This window comes from Chironomus tepperi, unplaced genomic scaffold (assembly GCF_022539635.2).
Source record: "Chironomus tepperi strain 1889 unplaced genomic scaffold, CSIRO-AGI_Ctep_v1 contig_349, whole genome shotgun sequence".
Taxonomy (NCBI): domain Eukaryota; kingdom Metazoa; phylum Arthropoda; class Insecta; order Diptera; family Chironomidae; genus Chironomus; species Chironomus tepperi.
The window spans coordinates 107,991-128,293 of record NW_027226471.1 but is presented as its reverse complement, the minus strand read 5'-3'; the positions used below and the strand labels follow the sequence as shown (position 1 = coordinate 128,293).

Below are 20,303 nucleotides of genomic sequence, written 5' to 3'. Positions count from 1 at the left end.
GTATCCGTACGTAAAAAAAATACAGCCCAATTATTCAATATATAAATTTTTTTATGTGTTTCTTACAGCCATCTGTCGTTTCAGATTTTTTTTCCTTTGTTTTTGTTCTGTTAAAGAATGAGAATGATAAAAGAAAGAGAAATTCTCGACGTCACTTTGTGCTTAAAAAACTTTTTACAAAAGTTAAGGAAGATTTGGTAAGTTTTCATTCATTTTGTACCATAATTTATTTAAGTAAAGAACTAGTCATGTATGGGCTTTGTGGGAAAATCTTACAACACAACTTGAAATTATTTCTGACATCCTAGTAGCTAGTTTGTCACATAGTGTTAAAGACACTGTCTCTATGTATCAAACATGTTTGGGAACGTTTGGAAATTAAGTGACGCTTAGCAGAGGAAGGGATAGTTTGCAATTTTTATGTGCCTTTGGGACGGTACATAGCTGTATCATGGTAGCGTTTGCCTTTGACTTGGTATTGCCAACAGATAGGCAAGCCTACAAGAAGGCAAATTTGTTTGTCTTTCTAAAGATAATGCCTTTTATAGAAAATTGATAGGTGACTGTCTATACCCTCGAAACAATTTAGAACGATTTTTGAAGAAATTTGGTGGGGAAAAAAAAGGTTAAAAATATCCTTTAACTACATGAACATTTCGACATTTCGAAGATATTCTAACAAATTTTGGTCAAAAAAATATTTCTGCTCAAAATCTTACAATTTTTTGAACGAAATTGCAAGAATTTCTGATCAAAAATTTCCATCCAAAATCTGTCCAAATTTTTCATTTTCGAAAAATTGGAAAATTTTAAATGAAATTTTTTAGTGCAAGAAGTAAATAGAAACTTTTTCAAAATTTGGCAATTGTACGGCAAAGAATAAGTTTCTCACAACTTAAGAAAGGATTACCATTTTAATTAGAACTGAAGCGCTGGAAAAGCGTTTTAGCCTCATGACATGAAGAATTTTTGTGATAAATTTTCTTCCGATTCCCATTCTACTTTTTCATCTTTTTTCCCACAATAAAGAAGGAATTTAGATTGTAAGACATCTATGTCAAAAATGTACTTATTCATTTTATGGTTTTCTATCAACAAAAGTTTCTTCTCGCCCCAAGTTTTCATCCTCTTCTTATTCCCATTTTTCTTTCTTTATTTCATCATTCTTGTTGTTGATGTACAGTTTCATATCCTTTTTTTCTCTCATTCCTTAAGTAAGAGATGATCCTCTTGATTTTTATTGTACTCTGCTGTAAACCTTTCATTTCATCACTTCTATTTTTAGACATAGAAACGTATCTAAAATATAATTGGAACTTTCTTAAGAGCCCTACAAGTCATACACGAGCTACTGCTGCTGTTGAGGTACTTAAATACTTCTATTTTCAATTCATAAATATTTCATGTTGATGAAAAAAAGTTTGAATAAATTTGCGACTTGAGAAATTTTTCAAGTTGCTAACTAATTTATTTCTTTAATTTAATCAAGCTTTCACAATTTTTTGGGCAAAACATTATTCAAGGTTTCTAAGTATTTACTTCTTTTTTTTTTATTATTTTGTTCCTTATTTCTCTTTTTTTATCAATTTTCATAGACTTTCAAAGCTTTTTTATGAAAAGTTTTTGAATAATTTAAAAGCTTTTTATCAAACTTAATTCAATGAAATTCTCTTAAATTAAATTAAGCTTAAATGACTTTTATTTGGGGCCACAATCTCTTTTTTTATTCGGTTGTATGTAAGACGTTCATATTTTGAAAGCCTATTGAATTTCAAATTCTTTGTTGAATATTATCCAAAACTGAGAGTTCTAAATTTATCATTTCCAATTCATACTTATTTTGAGGCTTGTTGAGAAGTCGTAAAAACTCCTTTAGGGTTTAGTAATATGATAATAAAATCACGTTTTGATGAAGATATTGCTGAGGATTTTATTGATTTATTGCGGATAAAATTAGCTAAAGATTCCAAATATTTATCAAATGACAAGAAGAATCAAATCCATTGTTCCATAAATTTCTAAAGAACCAATTTCTCGACGTGTGCAATCCTTAAATTATTTTTTAAATGATATTTACTTTTTGGGATCAATCACAAATGATGTCTATCCAAAAAACTATATCTTAAGCTAACTACTTATTTACATTCTTGACGAAGCTGGATCTACATTCAAATAACATTCTGGCAGTTTTTAATTCGTTGCTCACACAATAATCCAATGACATCTAATTTTGAAAAGATTACTGTAACCATGATTCTATGAATGTGAAGCCTTCAATATGACTTTTTTTGGCACTAATGGTATTTCTGTCACAAAAAATCGCAATCAAAAATAAATCTTATCCGAGGAAATCCAGCAACAACTTCAATTCTCAGTAAAATATTATTTATAGACGTTATACATATTTGAACAGCACCTTACCGCTTGAAAATCATTCCTTTAATCCTTTTATCTTCAATGTACAGAAAAGTACAAAAAAATCTTCAAATAAAAAGAATTGGATTCATTTTTATGGAGTTCAAGCATCATTTTAGCACTATATCATAAATTTCAAGTATTATCGTGTGTGCCAATAACTCCATGAAATCTCATGACGTCATGTACATTTGTTATATTTTATCTTGTAAAATATGTGAGTGACAACAACATTCTGCATCCTTTACCTCTCTGATTCTCTTCCTGTGTTTTCAAAACAAAATGCATCTTTTTTATCTCACGCAAGCGTAGATTCAAATTAATGTGAGATTCTCACTACGAATCACCACGTTTTTGCCTGTTCTCTCGAATATCTATGCATTATAGTCATAAACATTGAGAGGAATCTCTTCAGTTGACATCGGTCTTTTGGAGAAGTTAGTTGGAAAAAGGAAGAACAGAATCCTAGACTAACTTAAGATTAAAAGTTCTTTTTTTGTAATAATTTGTGGAAAGTAATTTAAGTAAGGAATAAAAGTTTGTGTTTGTGCTGAAAATTAGTGAAAGGATGTTGACAGAAATAATTCCAGATATAAAAGACACTAATATTATTTTAATATCCGATTGGAAATAAAGTTACTGTTGCCTTCGATTATTTTTCATCATTTTCTTCCTTCCGCATAACGTCTTTAAAAGAACAATCTTTCCTTTTCTTCTACACACTCTCAAATTATTGCCCTCAAGTTGTTTTCTTGAACTCTTATGTATGCCATAAAGTTTCTTAGCATATACATTAATCTTCGGATGTCTTAAAATATTGAATTTTAATTTAATTTAATTTTGATTGAAATTCTGAATTGAGGTTGACAAGTTTAAAGCTTCACAATGTGAAGATAGAATTTACTGTGCCTCATTTTGTCGACCTTATAGATCTTTCAGGATATTAATGGAATTCTGTATCTTTATTTTTTCATGTCCATTCTAACTGCAAATAAATTCACGATTGTTTTTCTTGAATCCTTCGACCTCTCAAAATGAATTTAGATGAGACAAGACCCAGCTTTCTAGAAAATTAATTGGCATTCTGTCATAAATTGATAATTTTTTGTTCCTCAATGACATTGCTGCTTTTGTTTAATTTTATTTATAGAAGATTATCAAATTGGACATTTTTGTGTCCAAAAAAAAAATTAAGGAGAATGAAAGTTGAAAGCATAGAAGCAATTATTTAATGTCACTGCTCTATCTTTGTCTGCTTCTGTTTTGTTCTGTCTTCTTTCGGCTTTCTCAAATAAATAAAAGACTTTTAATATTTTTCCTCTTTTTGTGTACCAAAAAAAATATAACGAAAAACTTTTCTGTTTCTTTAATGTCAAAAACAAGGAGAAACAGCAATTTTTCATCTCCATATATTTTTTTCTTGCTTAACATTGATTCATTATGAAGAATTTTATATTTTATGCTTTTAGTTATGCTTCTATGCAGCTTGTCCAAGGACAATAACCAAAACTTTTTGATGATAGGGTTCAGATTTGAACATGAAAAATTATTGCAAATTTATCAACGGTCACTTAAAATTTAAATTTTATTTGCAACTTAATTTAGTTGATCAACTTTCATAGTTTTATATCCCTTTCATAAAAATAATTAGTCTGTTTTCAATCTTCAAACAATAAACATTTGCTTGTTAAGATCAACTTCATTATTCTTATGCTGTACAGCATCTATTTCGTTAAGGAAAGTTTAACAGAAATTTGTGCAATCATACTGGGAAATTAAGTAAGATTTAAGAGAGAAGCCTCAAAAACCATACCTCAATATACCCCTGTGTTTACTGTATCAAAATATAAATCTCAAAGTTTCAAAACTGAACAGTTTGTCTGCTTTGATTAATTAATAAATAAAGACTAATTTTAGTAAGGTATAATTAATTACTGAAGGTATTGCGTTGTGATAAATTTCATTTCTTAATGGAAATATCTTGAATTTTTATTTTCAAAAGTTTTAATGCGGAAAACTTTTCCTTTTTTTATATTTCAACACCAACAACAAAAAAATTATCAGAAAGCCACATCCGCGGTGTTTTTAATTACGAGAAAGAAAACAAAAGAGAAAAGATTTTTTTTTATTTCCTCACCACATTTGCACATTTTCACATTTATCTTAATTCTTTCATAGAAAATTGCAAGAGTTCCACAAACTATGCAATTCCAACAAACTACGAGAAGTTTCTCTCATTTCTGATTTATGTTCCAAGAATGCTGATGAAAATTTCAAGTGTATGTACTTTAAAGCTTAAAATTGTAAAACTTTACCAAAAGAATTTTACATTTCTCTTATCATCCATCACAGCATCCATGCCTTTCTTATGTTTGTGATTTTATGATGCACAGTGAAAAACGGATTTAAAATGAAGAAAATTTTATGATTTTTTCGAGATTTTAATCATAAAATTACAATCGGATGTCGTAAAACTTTCTTCCGTTACTTTTTTCATTCCACTTCCTTTCATATTGTCTACTACTGTTTTTATTATCATTCCAATTTACAACTTCTTAATTTGCAATGAATGAGATTAATGAACAGAACCATCCAAATCTCCATAATTTTTTCGTGAATCTTGTACTGAATTATTTGAGAAAGTAACATGGACATGGAGCTATTATAAGACTAAGTATTGCCTTAAACAAATTTCCATATCAATATAATCTTTCAAAAAGACACACATGTTATGATAAGTAGGGACGGGGGGTATAGATACAAATATTAAATTTTGGATATACGTACAGGAAATTCGAAGAAAATAACAGTTTAGAAATATTTCAATATCCTTTATAAATATGCCCCTGTAAGGCATCTTTTGGATTTGTGTCCAAAATTCAACTCAATTCGAGCAATTTTTAAATGGATTCCCGACCAGCACAAATTATTCATGTCAGCCAAGTGGCTGCCATATGACGTCCAAGTTAAAGTTTTCATAATTGATACCAAACTAAATACCACTTGGATGTGACAGCCATGAAAAATTGTGTCGATCGGGATTGTTACTTAGAATTTTACTATTTCTAAAGCCATTTTGGTATGACTTCCTACATGATAAATATAGAAATTGTAGAATTTTGCATGTGTCATAGCGTCATGGACACAGTAGAAAATTTCATATATGAATAATGTAGTAGTTTGAAATTATTGGATACCTAAAGTGTATTTTTTGGATATACTGATAAAAAACAATATTTTCAGCTTTTCACGACCTTGATTTTACAAACTCACAAATATACACATAAATTCATCATGCAATGATTGTGCTGGTTCTCTGGTTATATCATTTGCATGAGAATTAAATTACGTTCAACGCAGGTTGTGCATTGATTTTGTAACCGAAACATGCTATCAATACTTCATATCTAAACTAGACATATCCTGATGATGATTCAAGCGGAACTATGATTGCATCATATTACAAATATGAAAAAGCTGTATTTGGTAAATTAATGCGAGCTTTTGTGGGAATTTCCTGTACTTTTGTTCTCAATTGTCATGACTTTAGAAACCTAAATGCAATTTATTGATCATTTTGAAACTGAAAGCTGCTAAGAGCATCCAAAAAGTTCCGAAAATTTTCCATTGGAAATATTTAATGAAATTTATGGATTCAACATTATAAACACGTAAAAGTTTTCAATTTCACTGAGCAAGCATCACATCATAAAGATCCCATTTTTCTATTCCTTTTCTCTCAATTACCTTAAAATTTTCTCTCCAATTTAATGTACTTTGTAGGCAAAAAAATACATGAACATAATATAAAAAGAAACATTGCTATGGAGCATAGCATTCTGTACATTAGTAACGATAGGTAGCGATAATAAAACGAGACATATGAAAAATATTTTTCAACTCACGATGTTGTAAGCTACACAAAGTAAATTGCGAGGATAAGAAGTAATTTTCTCGAATTAGCGTATTCATGTGAATGCTTGTGAGGAGAATATTATTTTCTCAAAATATGAGAAAATAGCAAGCAACATTATAGGAGGAGCAATAAAAGAAATGAGAAAAATCATATCTTGAAATATATTTTCTTTCTTTTCTGTTAAAGAATTTTCTGCTTTTTAACACCATGTAATCGTAAAAACTTAGTTAAATGTGACGTTCAGGCTGTAACGCGCGACATTTGATCATGCTGCTGTGTAAAACTCTTAAATATTTTATTATTTTTTAAGAAAATTCGCGTAATTTTTGAGCAAAATATTGATACAGTTTAGAATTTCATCACTAGTATAAACCTACAGAGGTAACATTTGGAAATTAGGTAACGCTAAAAAGAAAGAAAATTAATTAATTCAAATACAATGAAAATTTATCTTCTTACATTTTCGTCTTGCATCCGTCGTGCTCGAGGTTTCGATTCAAAAGACCGAATTCAAAACGTCATAAATCTTTATTCCATAATTAAGAATAGAGCACTTTAGTATGACAAAATTTCAAACAAAATTTAACCGTTACAATTCATCAGTCCATGTAAAATGGGAATTCACATTTCATAAATTTTATTCATTATTTCAACAATGGGATCGTAAGCAAAGACTTGTCGAAAGCTAAAACGACAATCCCCCACTCCTCTTTCCCCAAGGCATTACTTAATTTCCGAGTGTTCCCTAAAAGCATTCAATAATAAAACTGTATACAACTAATATCCAGCAATAAAATAATAAAGACTTGCTTAGCTAACAAAATAATTCCTAAGGTGCCCATAAATATTTCAATGAATCATGCCTACTTCTTTGTCGTGTTTCATGACAAAATATAGACTAAAAGCGACAAAGGAAAAATTTCATTGGAACCAAATTCAATTTTCAGCTTCTTGACAAATTTCTCAAGAAGTCATTTTCAGAGAGTATACCAACTGTGCAAAATGAAAACATAAAAGGAGATGTTTAGTATGAATATCTGGTAAATGTCATATATATTTTTTCAAAGATGCATATGAATGAGATAATGTTAAATGCACAGCAGAAATTTCCTCCTTTTTCCACTTTTCTATCAAACAAAGCTTGCATAAATGCCACGTGTGGGTATGTGTATGCGAATTCGTGTCTGTATGTATGTATAGGTATATGGTGAATACATCAGCATTTTTCTAGTATCTATAATAAAAAAAAAAGTTTTATAATAAAAAAGCAGCAGTGGCAGCAATAGCATTGAGAGGGGATATAAAGCAAATAGTAATTTGCATATGTGGAATTATTTCTGTCATTCATTGAATTGAACAAATACATAGATACACATATATGCACAAATGTGTATACAAAAGATCTCTATTTAATGTAGCATAATAGAATAGAATTGAATAGATATATTTAAAAAGGAGAAAAAAGAGAGTCAACTATGAAAAGTGAAAGAATCCATTTGTTGTGAAAAGAATTACTATTGCAATTGAAAGCTTATGCAACTTTTTATCTGTTGACTTTATGTGACAATAGAAGCATAAAAAAATATAAAAGAAAGAACTGATGACAAAAGATTCCATCATGAAACTCAACAATTTGCCATCAAATGGCATCCTCATTTTGCTGATTTTTATCACATTAAATGCGAGATTTATATATGCTGACGATGCGACGACAACAACAACAACACTCGAACCAGGTAATAATCATTTTTCATTCTTAACATCCTTTTCATGTTCGTTTTTGAGACATCTTGATAGCATAAAAAGGCGATAAAGTGAAAACCATCTGGGAATTTTTGTGTTTTCTCCTTTATTATCCACACCATTGTGCATTTCAAATATCAAATTCTTCAGCTTGTATCTATTACCATTGATATCAATTCTTTCTACTTCGCATTCGCGTGCTGTGACTTTTCTTTAATTTTTCTTTTCAATCTTCAATAAGCAAAGAAGAATTTTTTCATTTTTTTTATAATAAAAATGTATCCAAGACATCTATAGACAGCATGGTGCCAAAAAAGTTCACCATTATTACTGACTCATATCAATAACTTCTCATATATGACTTGACTTTATTTTTAAAATTTTTTCAGCTTTAAGTTTTACTACATATCATAAATTCAGTATAAAATGCTTTTAATGCTGCACATTTTATGCTGGGTATGAACAATAGGTACCATATATTTCTTCATCACCTGTCAAAAAAATTAAATTTTTATTTACTGACATCCATCAAACATGATTTGCGTTTTATTCAATCCCTCCCTAAATTTTCCTATAGCTTTTATTCTCAAAACAGATTTCATATCGTCTATGTAAATTTATCGAAAAATATCGACATCTGTTGATTCAATATCCAATTTTCCTTTAATTAATTTTAAATTTGAGAAGTACCAAGGTAATAAAAAAAATGTTTAACTTTTCATCTTTCCACTTTATAAATTTATATTCAATTCCTCCTACCTAACTCGTCAAACTTTTCTCGCAGCAAGCAAGCTTTTTTTTTATTTTCGAGGTGTTTTTGCCAAGGTAAAGAAACCAACAGCGATGGAATTAATGCCAATTTTTCAAACATTTTTGTAACTTTATCTTCACTGAAATCAAGCTCTTCTGAAGGTTTAGATGCATAAAACAATTCCATCTTTTGACGAATATCGTTCTAACGTTCATTTGAGATTTGAATACTATTTATTATACTTTTTTGAAGACCCCTTTTCATATAAAATGTCAGTCTGTTTTAGAATCTCAAACAATACATATCTTTATTTTTAAATAAATTAGTACAGCAATATTTTGTCTAACCACAATTACAAAATCAAGCTATTCAGAAGGTATAGAAGTCAACAAACATTCGATGACTTCTTAAAATTCTATTTTTGAAGAATATCATTTTCAAATCCAACCTAAGAGCAATCCAGTTTATTCGATACAATAAATATCACACTTCAATTATGATTATTCAATAACCAGAACAGGACATCAAAATGTTCTATGCCCTAGGATATTTTCGAGCTCAGAAAATATTGAAAACAGAGAGAAAGCAGTAGGTAGGCAACAATATTGAAGATTAAAATAAAATTCTCGTGTTTTGAATTATCTGATACTTCACATGATGATAAAGTAGAGCAGCACTTGAAAATGAAGTGAGAGGAAAGCAAAGAAGAAATTGTGTCATACTCATCAAAAAATTACAATTATAATCCCATTTTAATATCTTATAATTTCTTCATTTTTATCTCACAAGCATTCGTTTGTGCGTGCACGAGTCTGGAAAATTTAATTAAGTACTTTGAAATTTCAAATTTTTATAGAAAAGCTTACTAAGTGAAAATCTTCATTTTAATTTTTGTTTGAAGCAATTACGATAATGTTTTATTTATCTGATTGAAGGAATCACTGAAATAAAAGAAGTATTAAGCTACTCAAAAAATAAAGCATCTTGAGCTTTCTTGAACTTTATTCTTAATTGACTTAATTGTAGATGCTTTAATTATACGAATTTTGAGAGTTTTAAAAACAATTCTTAAGTTCGAATTGTAGCTGGATCATTTATAAATTTCCTTTGAAATTCTAAAGAAACTTCTTCTATCTGTAATTTATTCTAGACATTACTTAGACTAGACTAGATCAATAGCTAGACCACCAAGCAGCAAACCTCTTCAAAGTTATTTTAAGAAAAATAATCACAAAGCGGTCCTTGTACTAGAGAGTTTCTCAAAATGAATGAATATTGTAAGCTCAATGAATAATGACTATTTAGTTTGACATTTCGTGACATATCTTAAGGTTTAGACGACACATTAGTCTGTTGAAGCCTTCAAAGGAAGCTGTGAGTTTCGTTTTTCTAAAAATATGCTGCTATGTTTAGTCTGAATAGCACAATCAATCGATCCGGATTTCAATCGAATTCCAATTCAGTAATATCGAATCCGGCACTCGAATGCCGCGGCACACAGTTTGGACAACACTGTTCAAGACTCTTTGAATCCTTTCATAATTTATTTAAACAAAAAGGATGAATTTGCTTTACTGATCATAATGATAAAGTCACTTCTAAAATTTTTTTTCATACTTTAGTACTCGAACTGCTTACGTGCTTATAATGGAACAAAACGAAAAGAGCATTTTTTTGAATGAAATATAAATGTTTTGTGTATTTGAAGAAGAAGGAAATTCACATGTAGAGCGTCATATCTTGTTGTTATTCCTCATTCCACTTTTCGTATATCTACAATCCTTTTCTAATTTTTGTTAGAAAATAAAAGAATGAAAAAGATGAAAATTGTTTGTTTGCTCCACTTTCCACCCCACTTGAGGAATAATAGAGAAAAAAAAAGCTTCAATTTCAGCATTTTTTCTATCTTTTTATTTTCCATTCCGCAAGCAAAAAAGAATGAAATTTTCTCATTTTCTTGCCGAAAAATAAGGAAAGCGAGTAATGAATATTATGGAGAAAAACATAAGCTCGCAATAAAGAAACAATGTCTAGAAAAAAACATGAAACAAAACTGTGTCCTCAAACCACACTGTTACCGATGATGTCGTAAAATTTCAAATTTAGCTACTGTATTAGTTGAAAGATATTAAGGAACGTGGTTGAAGTGTCTTTTTACTGTTTTAATGTTTAGTGAAGGAAACTTTAGGTTTGGATTAAAAGATGATTTTTTGTTATACACTCGACCAAAGTGATTGCTCAAATTGCTATAAACAGGTTGGATATCTCAGAGGTGAAGGAATAATAAAAATAAATAGGGCCAAGTCTTTATCAGCACATAATTAAATTTGAATAAAAAATTTCCTCCGTATTTACATATTTTGTACTTTTACCGCCTCGCACTCTCCCTTAATGAGCTTCTTTTACTTATCCGTGAATATAAAGTGGAAGCAAGCTTCTTTAGCTCTCATAATGATAAATTCAATGTCCTTTATTTACGCTGTTCTACAAATGAAAAGCTTTGCTTACAGCTATTGCTTTTGCAATGTGAATTTAGGGATTCTGAAATATTATTTAGTTGTTCCTTCTGCATCGAGAGCTTTGACATGCTTATTTATTTTCATAGAGACATTAATTGTCCCCAGAAGGCAAAAAGCGTGCTCTCAAGAGTAAGATGAGAACAATGCTCACGAGCATGCTCATCTAGAGTATGGTCCTTCACTGTTAGGGTGTCTTTTGGATTCAATTTATTTATTTCATTGCTGTAGTGATGTCCAAATTGTGTGCCGTCACATTTTTTGGAAATACCATGAACCGCATACCATGTTCGATCGTGACTTACCTTGGTGGTAACCAAGATATGTCGTGACACAAAAAAGTTTGGACAACACTGCATTACTGGAATTTACCAAGATATCAATGAAAAATTTAATAGAATTCCACATCCACCCAAGTCTTAATAGAATCCCTCTTTGTGAGAGCGAGTAATATAAAGTATAAGAAAAATTAGTCTAATGGAAGAAACTTTAAAATATTAAAAATACCACAGAAATAAGGAATGAAGATTTTCCTGAATAAAGAATGAAATAATAAAAAAAAAAGTCGGGAGCATAGAGAGCATAAAAAAGAAAAGGAAGCAATATTGAATAAATCATTTTCCTTTTAAAAAGCTAAAGCCATCTTATGATGCTTTTTTGTATGCATGAATTATTGAGGAAAAAAATAGAAAAGGAACAGGAAGCTTTCCTGAAATAGACAAAAATTCATATTTTTGAGAATTTTAAACGAATACTGGCTGCACATTTAGTGGCTTTAAGGTGTCTTATTTTATGTCTTTTTGAGTATCTATTTAATGCTACAAACTGTTATGAGTTTCCCTTTAGCATGGAAAATCTAATCGAAAAATCAGAAACCTGTACACTGCATGTATAGAAACTTCCTTAAAAAAATTATATGCTTGCTTCCTTCCTAAACGAATTCATACAAATTGTAACTATTTATTTGCAAACTCATTGTCTAAGTTTAATTAAATTTCAGGAACTGATGATGATTTAGAAAACTTTTTTAATTGAAACCAGAACATACGAGTTCTGGAACATACCTAATACCGTAAATTAAATACAATAGAAACTATTGATTGATTTTTAAAAAGCTATTAAAATGTGATTTTAAATTTAAAGTCCTTTAATCAAGTAATACGGGGAAGATCCTTTTATTATCGATAAAAGAACTATGCAGTATATGCACAACGTCTTCTCGACAATTTTCAACATACACCTTTGAATAAACTATTATCTATTCACTGTTGCCAGCAATGAAAGAGTTTTTATGCATACAAGCTGTTTCATAAAATCCACCTTAATTGATTCCCACTGTCTATTATCATTCACTATGGAATGAGAAATTGAAAAATGCAGAAATTATGCTTGAATATAACATATGGAATATTTAAATTAATTTATGTTGAACAAATTTTGCATTTTCCGCACGAAATGTGGATGAATTAATCAAATAACAAGATATAATCGATTTACCTGTGTTGACTCTGTTGACACTGCATTTAATTAACAATTATCAATTAATTATGCAATCAATTTCAGCACACCACAGGTTCTAGTGTAAATTAATTCGTCTGTTTTTCTACATCTCTCACATTCTCTTTTAAGTACTTGTTAAAAGCAGGAATAAAAAAAAATTAACATGATGTAGGTGGGGAGTCGTGAAATAAAATGTCAATCAAATGATTAACGTCGGAACCCGTAAACTACCACGAGTAACACAATTTACTGTAACAATATAAAATTATCTTCCAGTACAAATGGAACTGAATTTGAGAAAATTGGCATCTCGAACCTTTCCCAATTTATTTCTAATCTTGACCCATGTTGACCATGCATACTTAATCATGAAAGAAAACAAAGTGGTCACCTTCTATTTACACCTGGAAGTTCAAGCATCCATCATTGAAACAATGCAGGAACAAATTTTGCGTTTGCTTATTGACCAAATTGTTAATTAAAAACGTGTGTGTATGTGTTAAGAGGAATGAAATATGGTCTGGGGTTTAATATTTACTCTTATCCGTTTTAAAGGGTACGATATCACATATGGAAAACAGAGCAATCGTCATCAACCAAAATACAAACAGATTAATTCTGAAAACTTTGTTATTACATCCAAGCATTTTTTCTGCTTTAACATTTAAATCTTGTTCATTAAAAGTTTTTACTTTATCTCCCATTTTACATTGTTTATTCATTCTGTGGGGATTTTGTGGTGAAATCATTCTCCTAAATAGCATAAGTTTGACAGTTTTGAGCATTTTGAATGAAGCACATTTTAGATTATTCCATTTTTTTATATGCTTCAAACTAGTTTGATCTCCAATTTTTAATAACTTTATGCATTGATTTTAAATTACAAATTCAAGAATTGTCATTGCATGAAATTTGCATTTCCATTGATGAAATGGAACTGAGAAGAAGTTTTTAATTCTTAAAAAATTAAAAAAGTCCTCGTTCTTATCGAGTCACTTCGTGCGCTTCGTGGAGCCAGCGATCAGTAATTGATTAGCAAACAAATGCGAATAAGATCCAGGTCACTTCCTTGATCAAAAAAATGAGATCCAGTAGAATTAAAATTACTTCCTAGACTGAAAAACAAGATCCAATAAGGTTCAAGTCACTGAAACAGGTTTCAACAATGCGCTAAAAATGTGACCTCCTTTTAAAGATTAAAGAACGAGGAATTAAGAATTAAAATGCAGAGAAAACATTGAATATATTTTAAATTAAAACATTTACGTTTGACTGGATATTTATCCCTCAAACCTTTCAATTTAATACTTATATCCTCCTCCTTTCTATGTATACATTGCTTGCTTCATGTAAATAAATTTGTAGGATAAAGATACTTCTTCGTAATGATGATAAAAAAAGCTACAAAATGTTTTTGCGAAACCCATACGAGAACTGTTCAAATAGAAAGAAGAAAAGGGAGATGTGCGTGTATGTCTCAATATGAGGAGGAATTTTTAAAAGCAATATTAGCACATAATATCATAAAAAGCGATGTAGAAAAGGCAAAAATAATGTTTGTTTTACAAAATAATAAGACCTGTCATGTTTAATAAAACATCATGCCTTTTTAATACTGGCTAATTAAAATTTCACACTTGTCATCTTAACAATATGAAATCATTCCTTCCTTCCCTTTTTATTTAATTCTTCCTAAATCTAACCTGTTGTCATATTTCCTCATTTTATCATGATGGGAATATGCCTGACACATTTCCTTATTTATGTGAAAATATAGAACTAGATCCTTTCTCTCATGATTCTACATAATCGTGCAGATATTTTAGACAGAAGTAAACGAAAAATTTTAAAAATTCATCGTGGTTGAGGATAATGATATCTCTCACTCTTTCTCGACTATGGCCTTTTTATGGTCATATCTAAAGTAATACATTTCATGCTTTGCACACAACTGAAAGCATTTCGCATTATGAATTATTAATCACTTTAATTTAGAATCATTTCTCCTCGTTGCACGATTTGGTCTTATATTTATAACCTCCTTCATTTCAGAGGCTGTAACTGGTTGCGCACCCCCTGATTTTAAGGTTTCACGTACCAAAGGGAGAATGGCAACAACAGAACAACCATTTGTAACTTTTGAAACAACGACTCTTTATTTGCCACAAGATTTTACAACACACGATTTAGAGTTTGTAGATGGAAAGGCGAAAGATAAAACAGGAAGTATCGTGAGCGAGCAGATAGATAAAAATACACAAAAGGATGCCACAAATGTAAAAGAGAATCCTTATTGGTTTGAGGATTGGATTGTAAAAGACACTGAACCTCATTATCATTCTGAAAGTAATGTACATCATCAACATCATCATCATCATAATACACGTCGTGCAAAGAGAAATCATTATAGAAAATTAAAGACAATACAAAGTATCAGCAATAGTGAACGACTCAATGAAAGAATTCTTGCTAAGCGAAGTGTCGACTATCAGGATGATGAAATTATAATGCCTGATGAGGTTTTATCGCCCTCTGATGTTATTGAGAATATATTTAATGCAAATGATACAATTCAATCTAATATTAACGGATTGTCCGGTATAACAGATGTTGGTAAGTCTACTTCTTTATTGCTTAATGCAAAAAGCTTATGCTGTATTTACTGATATTTCATGAATAAATATTGATTAGATTCTCAAATTCTGAAGTTTTCTACGTCTTATAAAAATATTTAAAGTGCTTCATAAAATTCATAAAATATGTTCGGATGTTTGCAAAGCAAAACTTCGAGCTGATCAAAATTATCTGGCTACTTGGATCTGCTAACTAAGTAATGGAAAGGGATTACCATTTTTTATATAATAATCCTTTTGAATAAGCACAGGAAACGTTCATTTCAATTTCTAATGAAACCCCTGGAAGTTGCTTGCAATACAATTGCGTAAACAGAAAATAAATAAAGTAACGTTAATCCAAAATAACTGATTTAATCAGTAATCCCTTTTTATTTACAAATTCTTTTAATGCTCCTTTTCCCCAACCACCAACCATAATAAAAAATAAATATTTTATTCAGATTCAGATCTGTATGACCTTGAAGACATTTTAGAAGAATTAAGGGAGCTCGAGGCAAATAATAAATTTCACGAAGGTGATATTATCTCAAAGAGCAGCAAAACACGAGTAAAGAGAAAATCCGGTAGGTTTAGTTGGATGGAGAAAAATAATGTTCAATTGAATTTTCGAATGACTAAGTTTTTGTATGGTATTAGCAGGCAAAACAACATCAGCATTAAATAGGCCCAAATCATCATCGGATTCAAAGAAGACATCAACTGGCCGCAAAACTCACGGAACTATAGATGATGATGGGCAATTTCAAATTGATGACTCTGATGAAGAAAGAGTTCAGTCAAAAGAAACAGATAAAGATAGCGATGAAGTCGACGAGCCACCCGAACAGGCACAATTTAGGTAAAATAATGAGATTAATTGGAAATTAGACGGAAAATCTTTTCACATAATTGAATTCATTAACTTAATTAGGGAAGTTTCGGAAGTACGTTTTCCAGCAGAAGTTGGACCTTTGGGGACGCATAGAAATTGTAAAATTAAATGCATCGATGGAATGTGGCAGGGTCCATTATGTGCCGTACTCGAACAAGATGAAGGAGGTGAAATCAAATATGAACCTTTATATAAACGATGCGTTGTTGATGGCATCCCACAACATCTTTTACTGTCATATAAAAATGTTTCTGTCGTAAGTATATATACTTAATTAGACTTTAGTTATTATTAAATATAAAAATTCCATTCTCAAGACTTTAAATTGGGATTTACCACATGGTCATACATTGCAAGCACGTTGCGCTGATTTGGGTTTATACAAACTTGTTGGTGAGGCAAAAGTTTTATGCAGTAACGGTTTATGGGCACCGAAACTTCCACAATGTGTACCAACAACACTCCTTACAAATTATTCTGATGATAGTCCACCATCAATTCGTATTAAAGTAGGCGTTGGTTCTGCTAGTTATGAACCATCTGGTATGCTCGCAGTTTTGCCTGGAAGTACGTTACATTTAGATTGCATGTATCCACGAAAGAAAGGAAGTCCAGTAAGTTGATGTGTATTTCAACCCAGATCTGTCAGATGATAAAATAAGTAAATATTTCATTTCCTTTACTTTATTCATTCATGCAAATAGGAATGGACATGGACTGGATGGTTTAGACAATATTTAACTGGTAAGATCGATTTGTGTTTAAAATGAAAATTTGCAATTCAAATAATTCCATCTCACATAAATATAAAAGGATGGAGTGCTGTTCCGGAAGAGAAAGCTTCAAGATATCGATTGTCAATAAAAGATGTTCAAATGCAAGATTCTGGTACATATACGTGTGCGTCTCCAAGGGGATTGACAAATAGTATAACAATTGTTGTTGCAGGTAAAACCATAAATGTAGACTATTTCGGTAAATGTCTCACCATTAATCTTAATCCTTTCTATGTTGTATTTTTTTATCGTCATATGAACAGTATCTCAATGTCCTACCATGTCAGAACCGAGTTTACCACTGTCATTACGATTAGAAGGAATCAAATTGGGTCAAAGAGCAATCTACAGGTGCTTTATAATAATTTACGTTTCATGAACTTGAAATGTCACTTTATTCCTTCCTTTATCAATATTAATGATCATTCGACTTCTTTATCTCTTCCTTTACATTCATGTATGAACATATGAACAGGTGCCAAATGGGATATATTCTCCAAGGAAACGCTAATCTGACTTGCCTTGCAAGTGGAAATTGGAGTTCCCCACCACCATCTTGCATACCAATACAATGTCCTCCTCTCTTCCTCGAGGATCCTCATTTAAGCTTAATTGAATTAAATACAAGTGCTTGGGGTAATTTTTTTTTTCGTCGCATTTCCATCACTCTCTTCCTTGCTGACATTTATTTATTTTTACGCGACATTTTTTTTTGATATAGGACGCGCTGTCTTTTCATGCTCATGGGGATATAAATTAAGCGGCCCATCAACTCTTGAATGTCTTGCATCTGGTCATTGGAGTCAAGCTGTTCCAAGGTGTCGTGGTATGTAAATAAAACATTTTAGATCCTTAATGCATTTTAATTCCAATTACTTATATCCCCAAATTCATTTATAAATTCTATAAGCACTTCCGGATTATACATATTTAAATTTATAGTTGTTGTAATCCGGATATGCTGGGATTCTCATTTTGCATTATAAACTTTAAAGAAGCGATATTGGGCATGATAAAGATTGGAAGAAAAATTGAATGAAAATTACATTTTAAATTGGCATTAAAATAAAGAGAAAAAATTTCCTGCTTGCTCTCTTGCATAGCAATTCAATGTCCTCAGCCTCATGTTCCGCCAAACGGTAAAATTGATTCAACATCTGGAGTATTTCCTGGTCAAAGAAAATATGCTGTCGGTGCTTTACTAACGTTTAGTTGTAATGAGGGGCACGTGCTGCAAGGTAATTTAATAAATCGAATAGCCATTTAACTCTAATTTTTAATGCTGCACATTGCATTTGAATTTTACAGGGGAAACGTCTATTGTTTGTTCAGAATCAGGTATTATGATCAATTTAATAATGCTAAGAGAAATACTCATCTCTATAATTTACAGGCTTTTGGTCAAACATTCCGCCTACTTGTAAGTATTATACAGCACATTGATAATGACTATGATGGCACTCGATAGGAATTTGCATTCAAAATTCAAGTGATAAATAAACCCAATTAAGCTTCATTTCATTTCTATCATAAATTCTTATGCTTCCATTTATAAATTTATTCCATTTTCTATAATAAATCACTTTTTATGTCATTAGGTAAAGCACAATGTCCATATCCAGGTGACCCTGTTAATGGATTAATTGCACCATTGAAGTTCTTCTATGATCCTGGAGACTACTTATCGGTACAATGTCGTGAAGGCTTTGTTGTTCATACAACAGATAGTGGATTACCTGAACGACCAAAATGCTTGCAAGATGGATCGTGGTCTGCAAAAGTTCCCGAGTGCAAAAGCTTCGAGGAAGTCTAATTTGCTTTTATTCAAATGAATTTATGTAAATAAGAAATAAGAGAATTCTTTTCTTAAAAATTTATATTTTGTAGCAACAAACAATTTGCAAAGAAGTTTATATACAGTATTTCTTTTAAAGAGTCCCTTGGGACACATGTTGATGGAAAGAATGATGAAAAAGAGGATAATATACTATAGTTGAGGGATTTATTTTAGATTGTAAGAAAAGTTTTGCCACAAAGTATAAAGTAGGAATTAAAAATTTTTAAATTCTTTTTCCTCAAATTATCAAAGCTTTGAAACTTTCCAAGCTATTTTCAGACATTCCAAAGTTAATAATGCTTAGAGCGTGCATTTACTTTAAAAATAAAATACAGCCATAAAAAGGATTTTCTAATAATTCTTATTTTAGTTTCTTGACATTAATCAAGGAATGAAGTAATAATGGACAAGTTAGGAACAACAATAGGAACAGAAGGAAAAGTTTCGGAATGTTTCACATAAAGCCTTTGAGTTTAACAAATTTAATTAAAATTAATTTGGATTATCGTACATTTACTTAGGAGCTGATTACATTATAAATTCTCATAGCATATAAATTGAGATGATATATTTATCACATATCATACAAAACATATATCTATTCCTACCTTCCATCCCCTGCTGTACGTTCTTTAAAGTCATTTATCTTAAAAACACATTTCTCCATAATACCTAAAATGAAAAGCATTCCTTGCAAGAAGAATTAAATTTCCTATTGTATAGCTGTTACTGTTTCTTTGAAGACATTAATAATGAAAATAAAGTGAAATCTATCAGTCAAATTCAACTGCTTTTTTGTGTTATTTTATGGAAGTCTACACCTGATTTTTTTTTCGAGCATTTCAGATTAATTTTTATTTAGAGAAATACATTTGGGTTCATTCAGAAATGATGTTTCAGGACTTGTCATTCATATTTCTAATAACTTTACTTACTTCGCTGGTCGTACAGATCAATTGCGATTCATGACCTCCCTTAGATGTCTCCTAAAGCGGGCTCTATTGCTTGTTTCCGTCTGCCAATTACAGATTCATCTCTATCAACAGTTTCTCTCCATGAGTACTTGGTTCTTCTACTCCACCGTAAGATTTGAATCAAATATTAGTTAATTAATTAGTTGTTGCAGGCAATTATTTAACAAAATTGGAGAACTACTTTTTACTTCTAAGGACGAATAGACAATAATGTCATTTCCCTTCAAAATAGAGTCGCAAAAAACTAATTTAAGAATGTTTCTTTACTTTATCATTCAAGTACAATTCGCAAATCTGAGACATAAACCAATTAAAAATTTTGCAATGACTAAAAAGGAGTTTTGCGAGTATTCAACTGAGTTAAACAA

The 20,303-nt window shown here is 30.5% G+C and overlaps 1 protein-coding gene across 2 annotated transcripts; it reads left to right on the top strand.

The window, feature by feature from the left end:
* Positions 1-2,838: 2,838 nt before the first annotated feature.
* hig (hikaru genki) lies at positions 2,839-19,748 on the top strand. Of its 2 annotated transcripts, none has more exons than XM_070645063.1 (16): positions 2,839-2,939; positions 7,750-8,067; positions 14,894-15,454; positions 15,918-16,040; positions 16,117-16,315; positions 16,388-16,604; positions 16,666-16,962; positions 17,053-17,092; positions 17,162-17,296; positions 17,388-17,475; positions 17,600-17,760; positions 17,846-17,950; positions 18,228-18,362; positions 18,433-18,462; positions 18,518-18,544; positions 18,723-19,748. In XM_070645063.1, the coding sequence occupies exons 2-16, from the start codon at positions 7,932-7,934 to the stop codon at positions 18,935-18,937; spliced, it is 2,469 nt and encodes an 822-aa protein (XP_070501164.1). In that variant the 5' UTR covers positions 2,839-2,939; positions 7,750-7,931; the 3' UTR covers positions 18,938-19,748. The 2 variants fall into 2 exon arrangements, with proteins under 2 accessions (XP_070501164.1, XP_070501163.1); XM_070645062.1 differs by having other exon boundaries at positions 16,114-16,315.
* The last annotated feature ends 555 nt before the right edge of the window (positions 19,749-20,303 follow it).